We start from the raw sequence: 20,591 nt of genomic DNA, 5'->3' as shown, positions 1-20,591 counted from the left end.
CAAGTCAACTCATGAATTCAACTCACCCATTTTTTTTATTACAGGGTGGGTTTTAACCTGTCAATTTTGATCAAGTACAAGATAGTCCTGCAAGTCGCAAGTTTGCTCACTCTTAACATTAGGCAAATGAACTACAGGCCAACCCTTGCCAGCTAACCTTTTAGCAAGCTGGGTTATGCAGCTCGCTAAATGAATAGGCTAAGAAAACCTAGTCCAGATCATTTATTGGATAGCCCGCAAAATGCGACATGTTCCTTTTTTTTGGCTTATATGGTTTAAAATTCACAAAATATATATATTCAAATCAAATCACTCCTCTAAATCATCATGTATAGATTCTATCCGAGAAACAAACATTTTATATAAGAAAGTATAAATTATAAATAAAAAACACCCTATCATAGCAAATATATATACATACTAAATCCACACTCATAAACCAAACCAACAAGGAAGCAATGTAACAGAAATTCACCCCAAAAGGCAGTAACCATGTCACAATTAAGCTAGATTTATGAAAGAAGATATAGATGTCTTGGGAGTTTGCAACTTGCAAGCTTACCTATTAGAAAAATGAAACTTCCATTGAAGTGGAAGTGAAAGTTGGAAGAACTTAGTTCACTTGGTTGTAGAGAGGCTTAGACAATGTTGCGGAGAACTTGGAGGAGGAGAGTCACCCACGTCATGGAAAGGCACGGAGGACATGAAGACGATTTGCATCTACGAGAGTATGAATGTAAAATCCTTCTTTACTAAACACAATTAAAACTTTAAAAATCATGGTAATTAAAGGATTAATCCATAAAGAGATTACCGAGTTTGTAATTTGAAATAACAAGATCTCAAGTTTTCATAGTTTAAAATACCTTAGAAAACATTTATTAACTTATAACCAGAGTAAAATGGTGTTATGAAAGCAAGAAATACCCTAGAAGAATGAAAAAGAGTTGGAAACAATTGAAGATTTTGAAAAGTGTTGAAAACAGAGTAATGCACCGCAACTCGTGTAATATGCGTCACTGCGTGTTGCACGCTCATGACAACAATTATGCTATCATTTGACAGTAGAATCTGAACAACTTTCAACATGCCCTATTTCTTTATCTGTTATCTAAATAAGATGATTTAGGTGTTTATGGAAAACTCTTTCTTGTGTATTTATAGTCATGATAGATGATGTTGTAACTGTGGGGCATCTCTTAGTGCTCATTAGCCATTTCTCTAGTTAATACACCTATATATGACCCTTTATAAGGTTAAATAGAGGCAAAGTTTTTCTCTTAATGAAGAATATCAACATTTTCTTTTATGTCCATAGGGAGTAAGACTTGGTAAAGGAGATGAACTTCCTGGTCACAAGGTTATAGGAGACAATACTATCACAAGAAATTCAACTGCTAGAGTAGGGCTTATCAATCCACCACCCCATCATGATATATACTCCATTAAAGACCTTGCCCAGTTAATTCATGATCTGAAGGTTTGTCTATATATTGTAGCTTTTACTCTTTTATAATAAGGGGCTCTGGTTGAATTTTCTTAAAGTGCTCTACATTTAATTCTTTATTATTAATATGTAGAATGCCAACCCAAATGCTCGCATAAGTATGAATTAGTGTCTGAGGCTGGAGTAGGCGTAGTTACTAATGGAGTTGTTAAAAGACATGCTGACCATGTCTTGATCTCGAGTCATGATGGAGGTATAGGGGCATCCAAATGGATTGGCATAAAGAATGCTAGACTCCCTTAGGAACTTGGCTCAGCTGAGACCCACCAGACTTTAGTTGCTAATGACCTACGTGGTTGCACAGTTCTTCAAACTGACGGGTAGCTCAAAACAGAAGGGATATGGCCATTGTTGCACTTCTTGGCGTAGAAGAGTTTGGGTTTAGTATAGCTCCACTCGTCACATTTGGCTGCATTATGATGCGGAAGTGCCATAAGAACACCTGTCCTGTTAGTATAGTTACCCAAGATCTAGTACTTAGAGAGAAGTTTGTTGGAGAACTTAAGCATGTTATTAACTTCTTTTTCATGGTGGCAAAAGAGATGAGAGAAATTATGACACAGCTTAGGTTTTAGAGTGTTAATGAGATAATTGTTTGTTTAGACATGCTTGAAGTTGATAAAGATGTGATTAAGAGCAATAAGAAGCTGAAAAACCTCAATCTCTCTCTACTGCTTAGACCTGCATTTGAACTACGGCCTGAAGCTACTCAGTATTGTGTTCAAAAACAAGGTCATAATTTGGACTTAGCCTTGGACAATAAGCTTATTAGTCTTTCTGAGGCTGCTTTGGTCAAGTGTCTCCCCGTGTACATTGAAACTCTAATCTGTAATGTAAATTGCATTTGTGGGAACTATGCTTAGATATGAAGTGACTAAACGATATTGTTTAGCTGGTATTCCAACTGACACCTTCCATATCAGATTCATTGGAAGTGCTGGCTAGAGCTTTAGTGCTTTCCTATGTCCTGGCATTATTATGGAACTTGAAGGTGACGGTAATGACTATATTGGTAAAGGATTATCTAGTGGTAACATTATAGTATATCCTCCCAAGGAAAGCAATTTTGACCCTAAGGAAAACATTGTAATTGGTAATGTAGCACTGTATGGGGCTATAAGTGGGGAGACATATTTAATGGGGTGGCAGCAAAAAGATTTTATGTACGAAATTTGGGGGCAAAGACAATTGTAGAAGGTATTGACAATCATGGGTATGAGTACATGATTGGTGGGATTGTTGTTATGCTTAGGAAAACTGGGAGAAACTTTACTGCAAGTATAAGTGGAGGTATTACGTATGTTCTTGATGTTGATGGCAAATTTCAATCTAGATGGCAACCATGAGCTTGTAGATTTAGATAAGGTTGAAGAGGAGGAGTGTGTTATTACTCTTAGAGTATTGATACAACAGCATCAACATCACATAAATATTCTTCTTGCCAAAGAGGTACTTAGCAACTTTGAGACTCTTCTTTCTAAATTTATCAAGGTGTTCACCAGGGAGTATAAACATGTTCTTGCTAGTATGAAGGTTGATACAACCTCTAAAATAGTTGTGGAGCTTGCTGCCAAAGTTGTTGAGGAGCTGGATAAAGCAAAAAGGGAAGATCAAGATGCATTTCAAGAGCCAAAGAAACTGGTTGTTTCATCTTTGAATGAGAAACCAAGTCTGGTAAATTTTACTTTGTGCTTAGAGAAACTAGTTGCTTTTTTTAAATATATAAAAAAGTAAATATGAATCTTGTGCCTTCGATGATAACTCTAGTTGCCTTCACATCAATCTATTTCTTATTCTTTTGGCTAAGTTTTCTTAAATAGTAGCAGGAAATTTATTTATTTATTTAAAAAAAACTCAATCCTTTTTATGATGTTAGCTTAAATAATGGAGTTGAGGCTATATAAGAGATAATGTTAATTTTGAACATTATGAACCTTCTGCTGGATATATAATATCATGGACCCTAACTATCTTTGTTAGGTCTAAGGTCAATATATTTTGTTTCGTTATTGTTGAAACTTTATCTTAGAGTACTTGAAAGATATTAAAACCTCTATTATTTAGTATGTGTTTTAGTTGGCTAATATGTTTTAAATGCGCAGAAGGTTGATCAGGCTAAAGCATACAAGAGGCCTAATCAAGTTGTTAATGTCATTAAACATAGGGTTTTATTGCTTATGAATGTGAGGGTGTTCAATGCAGGGATCCTAAGGTTCACATGAGTAATTAGAAAGAAATGATGGTACAGGTAAAGCCTGGACCACTTTTGAAGACTCAGTCTGCTTGTTGCATAGACTATGGTACTCCCTTCTGTCATCAGGTAGGCATTGCTTAATAACTTCTCTTTTTCTTATTTTGTGAAGTTTTTTAGCTAAATATACATTTTTTGCATTAAAATTTTAGGAAAATTCTAGATGTGCTCTAGGGAACGAGATACTTGAATTTAACGAGTTAGTGTACCAAAATAGATAGTGGGAAGCATTAGATCGTCTTCTTGAGATAAACAACTTTCCTAAGTTTACTGGTCGGGTATGCCCGTTGTAACATCCTAAATTTTTTTTAAAAGAAAATAATTTAACTCAATCATGGTAGAAAAGTGTCTACCATGGTAAACAGAAGTTAACTTATCCTATTTTTTTTTAAAACAATGCTATAATTTAAAACACTACCATAGTAAGAAACGATAAAATATAGCCTTATAAAATATTTTGCCTTTTGAATTAACTACCATGGTAGAAAAGATTAAATCCCTTTTCAAATAATACAAAACAATTTCATACAACTAATACACATTTACAATCATAGTTGGGTTACAGCTACCCAACACATCTTATATCAATAAATGCAATATAAAATATTTTATAATTGGTTTAAGCTTGCACAATATAACATCTCAGATAAATTTTTACTTCCTACATGCCATTAGGCTAAAATCACATTTTTCATCTTTATACTTCCAATAAATACAAACCATAAATCAATAACTAAAGTAGACAATTTAATTAATTTCCAAAACAAGCCAATTATTTGGCCTCATAATCATGCCATTTCAAACCATCCAAAACAAATCAAAGATCAAAGTTATAGCCATCCAAAGTATACCAAAAGTAGAAATAGTTTGAAATGCATGATTACATCATTACATTCATAAAATTATCAATAAATAAAAGCCCTAGTATTAGCAATATAACACATTAAAAATCATAAATTAAATATCCAAAAGAGATAGTGAATCTATGCCACTAAGTCTCAGGGACTCCTCCACGCACCATTCGTGGCTCTTCTCCTAAAAATTATTAACCACATAATGAGACTTAAAAATCTCAGTAACCAATGCCAATTTATGATAAAGTATACAAACAGTTAAATGTGTGCTTGCTAAGTGGGGAAACAACAGTCATACAATTCTAACAAAAATACAAGAAATATTACAATGTATAACAAACAACCATCCTTATCTCCCTCCATTAACCTTAAGCCGTAACCCTCACTCGGTAGTAAATTATCTGACTAAATGTAAATTAGCCTAAGCCCTTACAAGCCACCTATTGGGCTTTAATAAGGGTGTACCACGTGGCACATAAATACAACAACAACAAGTCTCCCAACACCTCCCACAATAATCAAACAAATTCATAACAATATTGTATAATTATACAATATTGTAATTTTTTTCATTTTCAACAATATTACAATGTGACATCCCACTTGGCAAAAATACTTCAAAATACATATCCACAATTTCACAATTTGTCCATAAACATAACAAGGTAATTTCTCAACAATACTTCATAATTTTCTCATTAATCACCCATTAACATGAAGCAATACTAATCATAAATTAAAAGCATGGTTACATTGTGACTTTTTCAATAAATTATTTCTCACAATTTTTCTCCCATAACAATCTTCACCAACAACACAATCTACAAATAACATATTATTTATAAATATTAGTTTCAATTATTGAAACTAATAAAATAACTCTACTAAGGATGGCTAAGAAAAAAATTTAGAACACTTAAATAATTTTAAAAAGCTTAAAATCACACCTTAAATATCCTATTAGGAACCAAACCTTTAAAACTTAGATCCCTTCTTGCCGATGACTTGTGTTATTTCATCTCTACTCTCATGCGCAAGAAAAAAGAAAAGGCTGGACGGAAGGAATGAGAAAAGGAGAAAGGTTGGAGATATTTAAAAAGGTGTGGGTCCCACAACCTTTTTTGTTTACCTTCATTTCTTTTTTTTAATGTGTGTGTGTGCGCACGCGCGCGCATATATTATGTGTGATCTACCCCTTCCCTTTTCCTTTTTTTTATTAATATATATATATACATTGTACCTGTGTGACAAAACATCCACCTCCCCATTTTTTCTATTTTTTTTTAATTCCTCTATATATATATATATATATCTTTTTCTTCTTTCATAATAATAATAATAATAATAATAATAATAATAATAATAATATTTTTTAAAATCTTAACTTAGAATTATTTCCTAAGTTGGATCTAATAATTAACTCCTACTAATTTACTTACCTCTAAATATTTTCCAAAATTTTTATTAATCTAAATTAACTATTAAAAGTTTAAATTGAAATATTACACCTGGCACCATGTAAAGGTTCTTATCTCCTTGGTATTATTGAGAATCCTATTTCTATCAAAAGCATTGAATGTGCTATTATAAATAAGGCTTTTGAGGAGGGTTGGATAGTGCCTCAACTTCCATTAAAGGAGACAGGGTATGACTTTTATATGCCTTTTATATAAAGTTTTGTTTTTTTTGTTTTTTTTAGTGTTCATTTCAACCAAACAAGCACTATCTTTGTATCAAGAAGTGGTCAATTTTTATCACTAAACTGTTAAATATCTTTATTGAAATAGGAAAAGTGTTGCCATTATTAGGAGTGGACCAGTAGGCTTGGCCGCTACTGATTAGATAAATAAAATGAGCCATATAGTAACTATATGTGAGAGGGCTAAGAGGATTGAAGGACTTATGATGTATAGGGTTCCAAACATGAAAACTAACAAAGTTGATATAGTTCAACAGTGGGTTAACCTTATGGCTGCAGAAGGAGTTAATTTTATGGTGAATGCTGATGTTGGACATGATCCTTTATACTCCCTTGATCATCTTCAAAAGGAAAATAATGCTATTGTTCTGGCTGTAGGAGCACAAAACTAAGGTTAGAGAGAGGAAGGAATCTCATATTTTATTTTATCCTTCAAGTTTAAACTTTCTTGCAATATAAGTATCACATAATCAAAATAGTTATAGAATCAAAATAGTTATAGAATAAAGCTTCAAAGGATGTCATTATTTATGCAGGGATCTTCTTGTACAAGGACAGGAGCTGTCTGGTGTTCATTTTGCCATAGAGTTTCTTCATTCAAATACTAAAAGCTTGCTTGATAGCAATCTACAAGATGGTAACTACATTTCTGCCCAGGGCAAGAAAGCTGTGGTCATTGGTGGGGGTGACATTGGCACAGATTGTATAGGGACATCCATCCATTATTGTTGTAGCAGTATTGTAAATTTAGAACTTCTTTCGAGCCACCGCAAATTAGGGCCTCAGGAAATCCTTGGCCATAGGTCATCCTTCTCCATATGTTATTACTATTAGTAGTGCTTTTGTAGCCGTTCCATGTTTCTCCTTAGCATTTAATGCATGAGATCTATTACCCTTACCATTTACTAGTAGTTATAACTACTTTTAGTGATTTAGCTTGTTAAATTGAAACTAAATGACTAAAGAACTATCATTTTTTCTTGGTAATTGCAAATGATTTTTTTGTTTAACCACCACCATGTATTTATGGATGTCGTGGCCTCACATATTACGTGTAGATTATGGGTACCAAGAAGCTATGGCAAAATTTAGTAAAGATCTCAGATCTTATGAGGTATTAACTAAGCGGTTTGTGGGAGATAAGAATAGAAATGTGAAAGGGCTTGAAGTGGTACATGTACACTAGGACAAGGATGAAACTGGCAAGTTCCAATTCAATGAAGTTTAAGGCTCTAAGGAGATTATTGAGGCTAATTTGGTCTTACTGGTAATGGGGTTCCTCGACCCTAAGCCGATAAGCTCACAATAGCTTTTTCTTAACATGTTTGAAGTAACTAAACTAGTGGATTTGGTTATTTTCTTGATGGTGGGTAAAGTCAAGAAAAATGTGTCATGAATAAAGTTCACCAAAAATTAGTTACAACCTACAAATATACTTTATAGTAATCATGTTCTAGAGGGAGTTGATCGCTTCCTAACTTGCTACTTTGCTTGTATAGGCAATCGTAGAGAAGATAGGCTTGGAACGAGACAATAGGTCAAATTTCAAGGCAGACTACAACTGCTTTTCAACAAGTGTTGATGGTGTATTTGCAGCAAGGGATTGTCGATGCAGTCAATCCCTTATGGTCTTAGCAATCTTAAAAGGACAGCAGGTTGCCAAACAGGTAAACAAGTACCTCACAGATGACATGGAACTCAACAATATTAGTGGGTGCGAAGAGGAACTTCTTAGGAGGCAAAAAGATGGCCTTACCAAGAGGCGTGAAGCAGCAATAAAAGTACTATAATGACTTAAAAGATGTTATTTTTCCATATCAGACAGTACCAAAGGGAATTGCATAATGTGAAAAAGATGATAAAGATTCAGCAATGGTTTAATTGCCATACCTTAGCAATTTTAGTAGCCAAAAGGGGTACAAGAAAGGTTGGAATTTCGTTCAAGCAATGGTATATTTTGATCATTTTGGGGTTGTAAGGTTATTGCATACAGAATCCGATTTGTCATGTAAGGTGTAATTTTTCATACCAAAAAGCTAGTTCTTTTGTGAGTTTATGTAATGTACAGTTTCCATTTTATTGTTAGGAGAATCGCATTGCAAGCCTTAAAAAGATAGAAAATTGCACTTTAGGCATAATAAATTCTAATAAGGTACTGCAGGCTCAAGGGCTCTTGTTGCAATTTTTTTTTTGAGAGTGAAAGTATAGTTTTTTCTTACGTGATTTGAAAACTCAGAATCTGCATGAAACCCTCAACCATGAAACGCAACATGATGTTCATGAATTTTCAACACAATATCTATACATGTCCAATTGATTAGTAAGTTTAATAAAATATACAAGTTACGTAAATAATGTACAACACAACGTCCATTGATGCATAATATGATATTTATGCATTCTCAACCGAATGTTTGTGCTTGTCAAGTTGATCAGTAGGTTTAATAAAATGTACAAGTTATGCAAATAATGTACAACACAATGTCCATGAATGCACAATATGATGTTCATACATTCTCAACACAAAATGTCCATGCATGTCTAGTTGATCTGTACACTAATTAAAATAGTCACATAAAGTATGTACAACACAATATTCATGAATGCACAACATAATATTCATAAATTTTCAATACAATGTTCATGCATTCTCAACTGAATGTTTATGCGTGTCAAGTTGATCAGTAGGTTTAATAAAATATAAAAATTACGCAGACTATATATAACACAATGTTCATTAATGCAAAACACGATATTCATAAATTCTCAATTGAATGTCCATGCATGTCAAGTTGATTATTCCACCACTTTGTTCATTTTTTTCATTTTGATTAAGGGCAAAATTGTACTTTTGCCCTCAAAAAAAATTGCAATAAGGGCCATTGGGCTTATAGTACATTATCATAATTTCTTAAGCTTGCAGTGCAATTTCCTCTTTTTTTTTGGGCTTGTGGCGTGATTCTCCCTACATTGTTTGCATGATACTCCCTTCTTTTTTTATGGAGAAAAAAAAAGTACTATATAGTCTAAGAAAATTAATTCAATATATTAATTGTGTTTGAAAGCAAAAGAATTGAAGTATAATACCCTTTATTAGTTGTGTTAATCAACCTTTCATTTATTATTTGTTATAATTGTGACTGATAAAATTATAAGGAGTACTTTGAAAAATTATAATAAATGCTTATTAAAAAATATAATTTTGCTTAAATACAAAAACAAATTAAAATGACAGTTTTTTCTGTAAATAGAAAACGGAGGGAGTCGAATAGATCATCGGCCCCATATTATCCTCTGGAAAAGAGATCGAGCCTATTAAGTATTAACATGTCTTAAGTTTGTCGTTTCTATTTTCTAAAATTGAGGTTACGAAGCCATCTGCTTAACTGCCTAGCTATGAATTGGGCCAAGTTTATTGCCTAGCTATGAATTGGGGGCCAGGTTTATTGCCTAGCTATGAATGGGCACTTCGGAAAAAAAATTGATTGTGGCCTACAGAATTCCCAGAGGGGGCCCAAAAAAAAACCTCTCTTGAGAATTTTGTTTTGATGCTCAATGTATGACTTTATTTACTTTTTCTTGTCATATTAATATTTTTCAGAATATCCATAGTTAATGCTCCATTATTTTCACTTAATAGAAGAAACTAATAAATACAATCCATTAATTGTCAGTATAGTTATGAAAAAGTATCACAAATTTTGTACATGTTAATTATAACTAATTAATTTAGCTCATTTGCTTAATCTTTGTAATCTATTTGTGTGGCATCACCTTAATCGTCCCAGTGTGTCTGTGTTTGAGTCAGACTCTATATGTGAAAGATCTCTCATAAGTCTTGCCTATTGGAGTTTCAATATTTCTTTATTGTTTGTTTTTTTTTTTAATGTTAATATCTTTCTTTCGTTGAATTTCAGTTGGCCAAAAAAGACATACCTTTCTTTCCTTTTGTTATGGAGAGGAAATGATTGAAATGAGTGACGAAAGTCATCCTCGGGAAATTATAAATTTGTTATATGATATTTATTTATAATTTTTTGAGTCATTTTTTATAATATTTTATGTTCTTTTTTTATAATTTTTTGGCTAATTAATAGTCAAAATTTTTTTTATTAATAATAGAAATGATGTTACGTGTCTCTTCTTCTTTTTTTTGGCCAAAGATATTATGTGTTTCTAAACATTGAGTGGAAACAGTATATAGAAAAAGAGTTTAAAATTTCAAATAATACTAAACTTATAATTTATGGATTAAATTGTCCTTTTAACCTAAAGAAAAACTAGCCACCACCGTCCTGTGTCTTTCAAAACCAATCAGTTCCAAATATTTTTTGGAGTCCATTTTCGGTGCACATGATGAGCAATCTAAACTGTCTAGATTTTAATCTGTCTTAATTTGAACGGTCCAGATTTATAAGTTTTATTTTTATATTTGTTAAAATAAAAATTATAAATAAATAAAATTAATAATAAATTTATTTTATCATCAATCTGGACAATGCAGATTTAATGTGGATGATATAATTTAATATTAAATATTAAATATTTTTATTTTTTTATAAATTGACTATCCAGATATATCTTGGATGGTCTGAATTTCTTTAAAGTGTCAGTTTGAAAATTATCTTTATTTTTATTTTTAAAAATCATATTTTTTAAAATAAAATTTTTTAAAACATTTATCTTAAATCTATACTATCCATAATACATCTTAATAGTTAATTTATAAAAATTATAAAAAAATTTAATATTAAATTAGACCATTCAAATTAAATTTATATTGTTTAAATAATAAAAATTTATTAAAATTTTACAATTTTTATGATAAATATAAAATCTTAAAAAATCTGGAAGTTCATCGAATGTTCTGACCAAACGCATATTTATTATCGTCATCAACTTATCAACACATTATTAATCGATATATGAACTGCCACACGTAGGGTTGCAAGAAACTAACAGTATGAACTGCCACACGTCTTCCAAAATCGATAAGTCAAGAGTCAATACTTTATTTTTGTTGTTTGCGTATTATATGCGCAAAGAATTGAATTGCGTGGGACATCGAACCTAAAGGAAAGGGTCAAGAGAGAAATTTCGTCTAATGAATTAATGAGACCAGGCCCCATCAATTAATGCGTTTGAAATATTTCTTACACAAATTGGTAACATGCAGCTTGCCATACGCGTCAACAAATCAGTGGTAAAATCTTTCTAACCCCAAATATTCCAAGTCATTTTAATATCTTTGACTTAGCAGACATTCTCCCTTAAGGCTAGCTAGACCGCAATTTAGTTGTCCACAACATCGGAGCGAGACACGTCTAACAGGACGAATCAATATCAAATATTTATTGGGATTAAGACGTAATTTTATTTTTAAATTATTCTCAGAGGAACAATATTATTCTTAAATTACTCATCATGAAAATGTTGTCCTTTAACTACTCATCATAATAATATTGTCCCTAAATTAATTAAATTAGAACAATATTACTCCTGACATTTGAATATTCATTAAATATAACTAGTGCGACCTACTTTTTACAAGTTAAGATACAGTTATACTTTTAGGCTACTATCAAATGAGCAATATTGCCAAACAAACCTTAAATTGCCGAGGACGCCAAACCCTAAGGGATTGAAAAAGTCAAGAGAGAAATTTAATTTGTCTAATTAGCCTAGGACGCCAAACCCTAAGGGATCAAAAAAGTCAAGAGAGAAATTTAATTTGTCTAATTAGCCAATCAGACGCAGTTGTACTCTTGATTGTTATTGGTCAAGCGTTTCCTTATCAATTAATGCATGAGAAACATCTAAAGGGACAAAATTACAAGGATTCAAGTGTAGAAGTGATCACGTGATGATGTTTTGGCAAGACGGGGAGGGAGGGAGGGAGGGAGGTGTGATGACATTATAGTTGCATTATTATGATGAAGGTTGGTTTTAGAAAACAGCAAGTAAAACAAATTGATCAAAAACAAACATTTCACAAGTGCAATTGCATCTTCTCATAAGCCTAGTTTGAACTTTTAATGCATGTATATGATTGATCTTCTTAAATATAATATTTACCATTTTTATTCTTCTAATCTTATGAATAAGTATCACCTTCTAAAGAATTGAGGAAGGGTAGAGAGAGAAGGAGGAAGAATGAGAGAAAATGAGTGAGGAGCTCAAGAACGGAATTCTCTATTTAATTATTAACTTGACTACAATTAATGATTAATCCTAGGATTATTTATAGAACTTTAGAAATATGAAATAATAATTCAAACCCAAATCCAATTTTTTAAGAGGTAACAACTACAATCTAGACGGCCTAGATATCCTATTTTATTGAATAAAATTTAAAATAATTCTAAGAAAGATAAAGATGAGAAAATATAATTAAATTCTAATTAATTTAATGATTTTTTTCTAAATATTCCTATTCAAATAATCCTAATACAATAATTCTAAATATCTAAAAAATAAGTAAGTCTAATTATATCTTATCCATGCATTTACCAATAAGTCATTTTGCATAAAAAGAGCAATGATTAATTATTTTTTAATTTTATCTTTTTACAATTTTTTATGAGTAAATTAAAAGACTTCAGAGAGAAAACATTTTAAAATAATGCATTTAATTACATCTCCTTGATTCCAATGAGATAATTAAAAGTAACTTTAATTATCCTTGTATAATTCCATGAATTTTTACAATCTATTTTGGGTACAGAATAATATATGTTCTCGTAAGGGATTCATTTATATGACAAAGTATTATTTTATTTCAAGCACTTCATCCATATATGTGAGACAAAGAAATACAATTCCCACATGCCTCACTCATCATTCCAAACAAAATGATTTTATTGAAAACAAATTGGAGCTAGAAGGGCGATTTGCGTAGCAGACATGTAACATTCTTTTACAACAACGCTTAATTTATTTTTTAATCACTTAATATCAATACAAACATTGGTACATTTGGAAACCCAAATTAAAGATACACTTAATCACTCCAATTCTTGAATCATTTCCAACTCTAAATTCAATTGTCTTGCAGGAATTGTCATAGTTCCATTAATGGAAGAGGAGTCAAAAGGAGTAGGGGGGACTTTTAACTTATCTTCATCTCCTTCCAACATTTGCACCACATGTCTCATGGATGGACGATTAATTAGATACCACTGAATGCACCAAAGTCCTACAATAGCCAAACCCTTTGCTATGCTAATATCTTCTTCATTTTCTATCGGGATACACACATCTCTTCCTTATACTAAACTATGAATCCATTCTGGGTATAAAACTTGAAAATGTTCTTGCACCATGTCTATATTTTTTCTCCCTCTTACTACTTCTATCAACAATATTCTAAAACTATAAATATCTGACTTGTAGGATACATTTCCAAAATTTCTAGAAAAAACTTCTGGTGCAAAGTAACCTAAAGTTCCCTTTATTGCTGTTATGGACATTGTATTTTGATTTTTTAGATATAACTTGGCTAAACCAAAATCAGAGATTTTTGGAATGAAGTTTTCAGCTAATAATACATTATGAGGATTAATATCAAAGTGAAGAATTTGATAATCACAACCTTGATGAAGATACTCAATCCCTTTAGCTAGACCAATAGCAATTTTGTGCAGCTTTTGCCAGCCAAGGAATGAGCCATAGTCATTTGGAGCAGATATGAAGTTTTGTAAGGAGCCACTTGGAAAGTAGTCATAAACAAGAGCACGGCAAAATCCATCAGCACAGAAGCCCAGTAAGCGAACCACGTTGACATGGTGGATTTTACCTATAACTCCTATTTCATTCATGAACTCTTTCCCATCATCCTCCTTTGAGTTATTGAGCATCTTCACAGCTACCAAAATTTCATCGAAAAGCTTTCATTTGAACACTTTTCCATGAGCACCTTCACCTAACTTATATTTAAAACCACATATGATTCGATTAAGATCAACAAAAGTGAATCTAGTAGGTTTGAGTAATCGATAATCATCCAAAAACTTTCGAAGTCTCGCACAATCTTCTCCTTTCAATCTCAAATTTCTGTAAAACTGATAGAGTATAAGAAGCACCAAAAGCAGCACAACTGAACTCGAGGTTAGACCTGCAAAGGATTGAACATTCTATAATTTAAATATCCAGCCCAATATAGAGAAGAAAAGAGGAATGAGTGAACATTTTTCACCTGCAACTAGTTTAATAGTTGATCTAGATATCTTGGGATCATGGTCATGACATTCAACATCATCTTCCATGCCATTATTCTTCGCCAATTGACATATTTGTCCCCTCATTTCACATCTAGTACAATTTAGTTTCAACCAACTAAAGAACAAAACATTTTACTGTATGTTATCAAGCTACAGATCTGGCAAAATTATATCGATCATCTTCATACAAAATAGTAGGTCCTCGTCAACGAAAGAGTCATCAGACCTACTATCATAGATGGGGTAAGAGAACATGTCTTGATAGAGATATCTAGTGGAGAAACCTTTGAGGTACTGATGGTCTACTGAAGAGCAATTGAGGAAAGTAATGTCTTGGAAACGTTCCGTTGAGTCAAAATTGAAGGGTGACTCCAATTTGAACGGTGATATAGTTGAGTTATAGAGTTTTGGCAACAGGGCCAGAAGGCAATTTTGAGGATCATATACTTGAAGTTGTTGGGATTGGTAATCAATATGTTTGATGAAGAGGTTGACGGGACCTGACGTTGTGGGAAATTAAAGCATGAGGTGGTGGTGGTGAGAGCAAGTGAGATCAAAGCCAGGATAGTCGCACTGAACGGGCTGCTTATCTTTGAGTCGAAAGGGGAATCTAACGACACTCTACACCTTAATTCCTTGCAGTGTTGTTGGCACTACCCGATATGGTTAAGCAAGAGCAATACTAAGGTCCACAAACAGCAGGGTCTAGAATTGAGCATCTTCCCAGAGCGTTGAGGCCAACTCAATTTCTCACGATCGACGCTTTCTGTTTTCGGGCGTGCAGAGTATGGTGTGAGTTATGGATTTGAGATTGTGTCGTTAATTTGTAATACTAATGCGTTGCGATAAATAATAAGTTATAAAAAATTTCCTAATTTAGAAAAAATATATATGTATATATATATATTAGAAGTGAAACAGGACATAATATTATCTATGTAAAAAAAGGGGGCTACCTTAGGTGAAACTATGCAGGACTAATAAAGTAAATTTTCCTATGTCTTGTAAAAATCCTTTCCCATATATTATGATGCTTAAGTGGTGGCTCGGGAAAGAGGGGTGCTGATGCAGACCTTCTAGTCTGTAATAATGTTGGTGAGTAGCTTTGCATCGAGCAGGGGAAGGAGTATAATGGCGGGTCTGGTGCTGATGACTAGTGTGCTTCATATGATCCCCGATATTGATGGGGCAGATTGTGTATCATCGTGCGGCAACATTAGTAACATCAACTACCCGTTTCATCTGAGAGGGGACCCCGACTCCTGCGGCGACGAGCACTACGAGTTAGAATGTAAGGACGACAAGGTGGCTGTCTTACGCTTGTTCTCTGGTGAATTCTACGTCAAGTCCATCAACTACCACAACTTCACAATCTGATTGGTGGATCCTAACTTTTATGACGATTTCGACTGCTCCTTCCTCCCTCGCTACTTCCTTTACCAATACAATTTCAGTCTTCCTTTTCCAGAAGGCGATAGGCTAGATCGATTTTGTTACTATTCACAAGGAGACGACTATGATCTAAATTCGTTTGCTCCTGTAATATACTTCAAGTGTGAAACTCCGGTGAGCGATTTGATTCTCGTGAACACCACACCCTGCTTAGATCCCCTTATTTACGCACTTGTTGGGACCAATATGTCGATACAAAGCTTGGAGATTGGGTGTCATGTGATCACCACCACACTAACGTCGTTCAATTATTCTGGTGACTGGTCTTACGTGGATATCCACCGGCGTGCACTAGTCTTTGGATTTGAGCTTTTGTGGCAGTTCTCGCATTATTGTCATTATGTTTACATCACTACCCAACAGTGCGGTACGTATAAGAAAAGGGCCCCCTTATGGCTAGCTATTTTAATTCGACACTTCAAAACCTATGGTGTTTATTTTCATTTGCCTCGTATTCCTGTTTACTTCCTTTCAGGAAAACTGATCAAGTTCGTCAGATATGCCCGAGGTAACTTATTCAAACTTTGATTCTTCCTTACAGGCTAGTTATGTTCTATCTCTTTATTCTCCCCTCTAGATATTCTTCTTTGATGATAATGATTAATCGGACGGAGACGTGTTAATTATTTTCAGTCTTTTTTTATTATTATCCAATAAATTATCCAATTTGGATTCGGTGAATGCCCAATAATAACTAGGCTTACTCAATCGGTGATTTGGATTTAACACAATACTGTCAGAAATTATCGTATAATATTTAGAAAATATTAAATCTCACATTTTTAAAGTGATAGTGTAACTCACCAAATCCAAGTTTATAATTATCAAGGATTTCTGCTAACTCAATGCTAAAAAGGACTATCCTTCAAAACTCTCTATGCAGTTTTGTTTAGAAAGTTATAGTAAATTTGAACCATTAAATGTCAATTTAATAGCTATAAACTAGAATCGAAAAAACATGAGATCTCGTTTAGTTATTAGAATAGAATAAAATAAATTAAATTAAAAAATAAAAATAAAAATAAAATAATTAAAATGTAAAGGAAAATAGATGAACTATATTTATAAAAGAGAAGGGTAATTTAGTTAATAAGATTGAGGGTTATTATTCATGAGATTTTTGAAGAGTGTGATGATTCTCACAATTTTTATATATACTATTAAATTTTATCATACTTATCAATAAGGAGAAAGAATAATTTATTTTTTTATTTTTTTAATTCATTTCATTCCCATTATTTCTAACAACCAAATACAACTTGAGAGAAACGTGCAAAGTAGAAGATCCAAATTTGCCATCTAGAGAATATTGTTCAAGTTATAAAAGTGAGATGGAATGTAAGTGGTTGTGACCGGAGGTTTTTTTAAATGTTTTTTCCATTGGTGACGAAACATCTAGATTTAAAAAAAAACACTCAGTTAAATAAAGGGGAAAAAAGTTGAAGGGAAGGCCAATAAATTTAAAACTTCAATCACCATTATCTGTAATTCTTTTTGGACTCATCTTTAATTAATTTGGTAAACGCATGAAAATAAATTAGTTTGAGGCAACATGTATATAACTTCAATAAACAAATTAAATGAAAAAAAACACATATTTATGCCTTTCTTCTTTAAAACTCTGTTTGGTTTAAGGAAAAAAAAAAGGAAAGGAGGGAAATGAAGGGGAAGGAAGGTGAGGAAAGAGGGAGAGGGAAAGAAGAGGGGAGGGGGGCATCCCCTAAATTGGGAGGGCCCCTCCCCTCCCCTTGTTTGGTGAGGTGGGGGGAGGGAAAGGAGATTTTTAGAATTTCAAACAGGTTTTAAAATTAATAAAAATAAAATCAAGGATCTTCTCAACAAGCAAGGGCAGAAAAGTAGTAAAAGGATGAAAGTGTACTTGGTTTACTTTTTTTTTTTTAACATGAAGCTATGCATGTCTTTCATAACTTTATTCCTATTTTGATGTACTTAACAAAATTTTGAAATTCCCTTGCAGCAATTCTGTTTGACATATTAAATGGTAAGATCTTGACACGCTTACCTTTTTTTTTCTTTTCCTTTCTTTTTGATACAACGCTTACCTTTTTTCTTTACCGAAACATTCATGCATGCTTGTGGAGTAGATATTTAATTTGTTATAGTATGATAGTTTATTGATCCCTAAGCATGTGTTTGGTCCAAACATTGTATTCAAAATAAATAAGCATCCTAAAAGTTTTCCCTAACAGTTTGCACACACAGACACATAAATACACGTCATTATATATATATATATATATATAACTTTTGGTAGTGTGTTATGGTATTAGTTTATATTTTTTTTTCATTATTTCAAATCTTAAGTTTTATCTATCTATAATGTTAGTCCATATATAATAAATTATGACAATGAAGACTTAATATTGAGTAACAAGTGCATAAACTCTGTTATTTCTTGCATTAACTTGTTAAAATTATGATGAGTTGTATAAAATTGAGTAAAAGACAAAAAATAAGAAGGAAATTAAATTAGAATACTTAAATGTGCAATGAATAAAGCTTTAAAAGGAAGAAGATACACAATTAGGGCAAACAGACAAAAAGATTAGCAATTATTTTGCTTATACAAAAACATCATAATTTTATCAGCAAATTAAACTCTATCAGTGATGATAAAAATTAACATTGCAAATACATCAAACTTTACAGACTTAGAACAATCGAAATAAAAATATAGCAATTAATACCAACACACATTAAAAGTATAATGACAAATAATTATTTTTTTCCTTTTTTTTAATAACAAGACCATTTATTCGTTTTAAAGAACATTTTGCAAGTCAAATCTGGAATGGGCATTGTAACTATATATTTATCAGATCTTACTTATAGTGTTTTACAAATATAAAAAGTAATATTCTTTATTATTAAGTGTTAAACAAGGTAGAATAACCTTTTCTGTTTTATTCTTATTTGAAAAAACATTGCACAGATGACTAAGTGGTATCCATCATTTTCTTAAGATAAAAATTAATAGAAAAATCAATATGATAACATTTGTTAAAACACGTTAATGTAAAGGCGGCTTCTCCTAATTGTTTGGCTGTTGTATTTGTACAGGGATTTATTGCATAATAACATTTCGTTCAACATCAATATTCCAGGACATCAATGATGATGTACCCTTTCATCCTTACTTAATTGGACCGGTTGACTATAGATGGTTTGGACTAATATCATTAGTGGGAGTTAGGTATCTCTTTGGAGTGATATTTCTCATTGTGCTGCTAATTCACAAATGGAGAAAAAGACACTTGTCTGTATATGAAAATATTGAAGACTTTTTACAGTATAGTGACCCCGTGCCCATAAAATACTCCTACAAGGAAATTAAAAAGATGACCAGAGGTTTCAAAAACAAGTTGGGTGAAGGAGGATTTGGTACTGTATACAAAGGCAAGTTAAGGAGTGGACCCTATGCGGCTATTAAGATGTTGGGTAAATTGAAAGGTAAAGGTTAAGAATATAAAGCAATTGGTCAAGAATTCATCAGCGAAGTTCCAACCATTGGAAGGATCCACCATGTTCATGTGGTCCGGCTTATTGGATTTGCATGGAGGGCTTAAAGCGTGCTCTTGTTTATGAATTTATGTCGAATGGTTCTCTTGATAAATTTATCTTCTCCAAAGAAGGAAAAGAAATGTTAAGATATGACAAGATGTACGAAATATCATTGGGTATGGCTCGTGGGATTGCTTATCTTCATCATGGTTGTTAGAAAAAGATTCTCCATTTTAATATCAAGCCTCATAATATTTTGCTTGATGATAGCTTTAGTCCTAAAATATCAGATTTTGGCCTTGCCAAACTATATCCTATTGATGACAGTATTGTCACTTTAACTGCAATAAAAGGAACTATAGGATATATGACTCCTGAAATATATTATAAAAATATTGGAGGAGTCTCCTACAAGGCTGATGTTTATAGTTTTGGAATGCTCCTAATAGAAATGGCAAGTAGAAGGAGGAATGTAAATCCACGCACTACTGAGCATACAAGCAACGGTTACTTTCCTTTATGGATGTACGATCAATTCACTCACAAGGAAGACATAGAAATGGAAGATTTGACTAATGAAGAAAAAGATTTAGCAAAGAAACTGTTCATAATAGCATGGTGGTGTATACAATTGAAACCTACTGATCGCCCGTCTATGATCAAGGTCATATAATTGTTAGAAGCAAAAGTTGAGAGCCTTGAGATGCCTCCAAAGCCATCATTGTATCTTATAGATCAGACTGCTGCAGAGGAACATGAATTCAACTCCGATCAAATATTATCTGGTGACTACATAATTTCGTCCATTGGTGCCAACGGTGATGTACCAGAGAACAGCCCTAACAACAAAAATAGTTTGAATTGATCAGAGAGGCAAAATGTTAAATCGTTTCCTGTAACAACTATGTATTGCTTGAACATCTTTCATTTAAAATATCATTAGTATTTTGATTCAATAATGGAATAGGTGGCATGGTTAAATGATCGCATCTACTTCCATCATTTGACAAAACACAGCTTTCTTTCGAAGGAAGATTCATGTTTCATAGGGTATCAGTACCTCACGGTCCAATGATTTCAAGCTTCT

General features: G+C 32.6%; 1 protein-coding gene and 2 pseudogenes across 1 annotated transcript; 2 read left to right on the top strand and 1 right to left on the bottom strand.

Moving 5' to 3' along the window:
• The first annotated feature begins 1,166 nt into the window (after positions 1-1,166).
• LOC129302528 (glutamate synthase [NADH], amyloplastic-like) lies at positions 1,167-8,272 on the top strand (annotated as a pseudogene).
• Positions 8,273-13,402: 5,130 nt separating this feature from the next.
• On the bottom strand, positions 13,403-14,412 carry LOC129301858 (rust resistance kinase Lr10-like). Its single transcript, XM_054940470.1, has one exon. It carries the CDS (start codon positions 14,165-14,167, stop codon positions 13,577-13,579), a length of 591 nt encoding a protein of 196 aa, XP_054796445.1. The 5' UTR covers positions 14,168-14,412; the 3' UTR covers positions 13,403-13,576.
• A 1,249-nt stretch (positions 14,413-15,661) lies between these two features.
• Positions 15,662-20,369, top strand: LOC129302527 (LEAF RUST 10 DISEASE-RESISTANCE LOCUS RECEPTOR-LIKE PROTEIN KINASE-like 2.1; annotated as a pseudogene).
• Positions 20,370-20,591: the final 222 nt, after the last annotated feature.

The sequence above is a fragment of the Prosopis cineraria genome, unplaced genomic scaffold (assembly GCF_029017545.1).
Source record: "Prosopis cineraria cultivar Desert tree isolate PC_DT_omini unplaced genomic scaffold, ASM2901754v1 PC2, whole genome shotgun sequence".
Taxonomy (NCBI): domain Eukaryota; kingdom Viridiplantae; phylum Streptophyta; class Magnoliopsida; order Fabales; family Fabaceae; genus Prosopis; species Prosopis cineraria.
The sequence above is the reverse complement of the archived record's forward strand: the minus strand, read 5'-3'. Positions and strand labels throughout refer to the sequence as shown.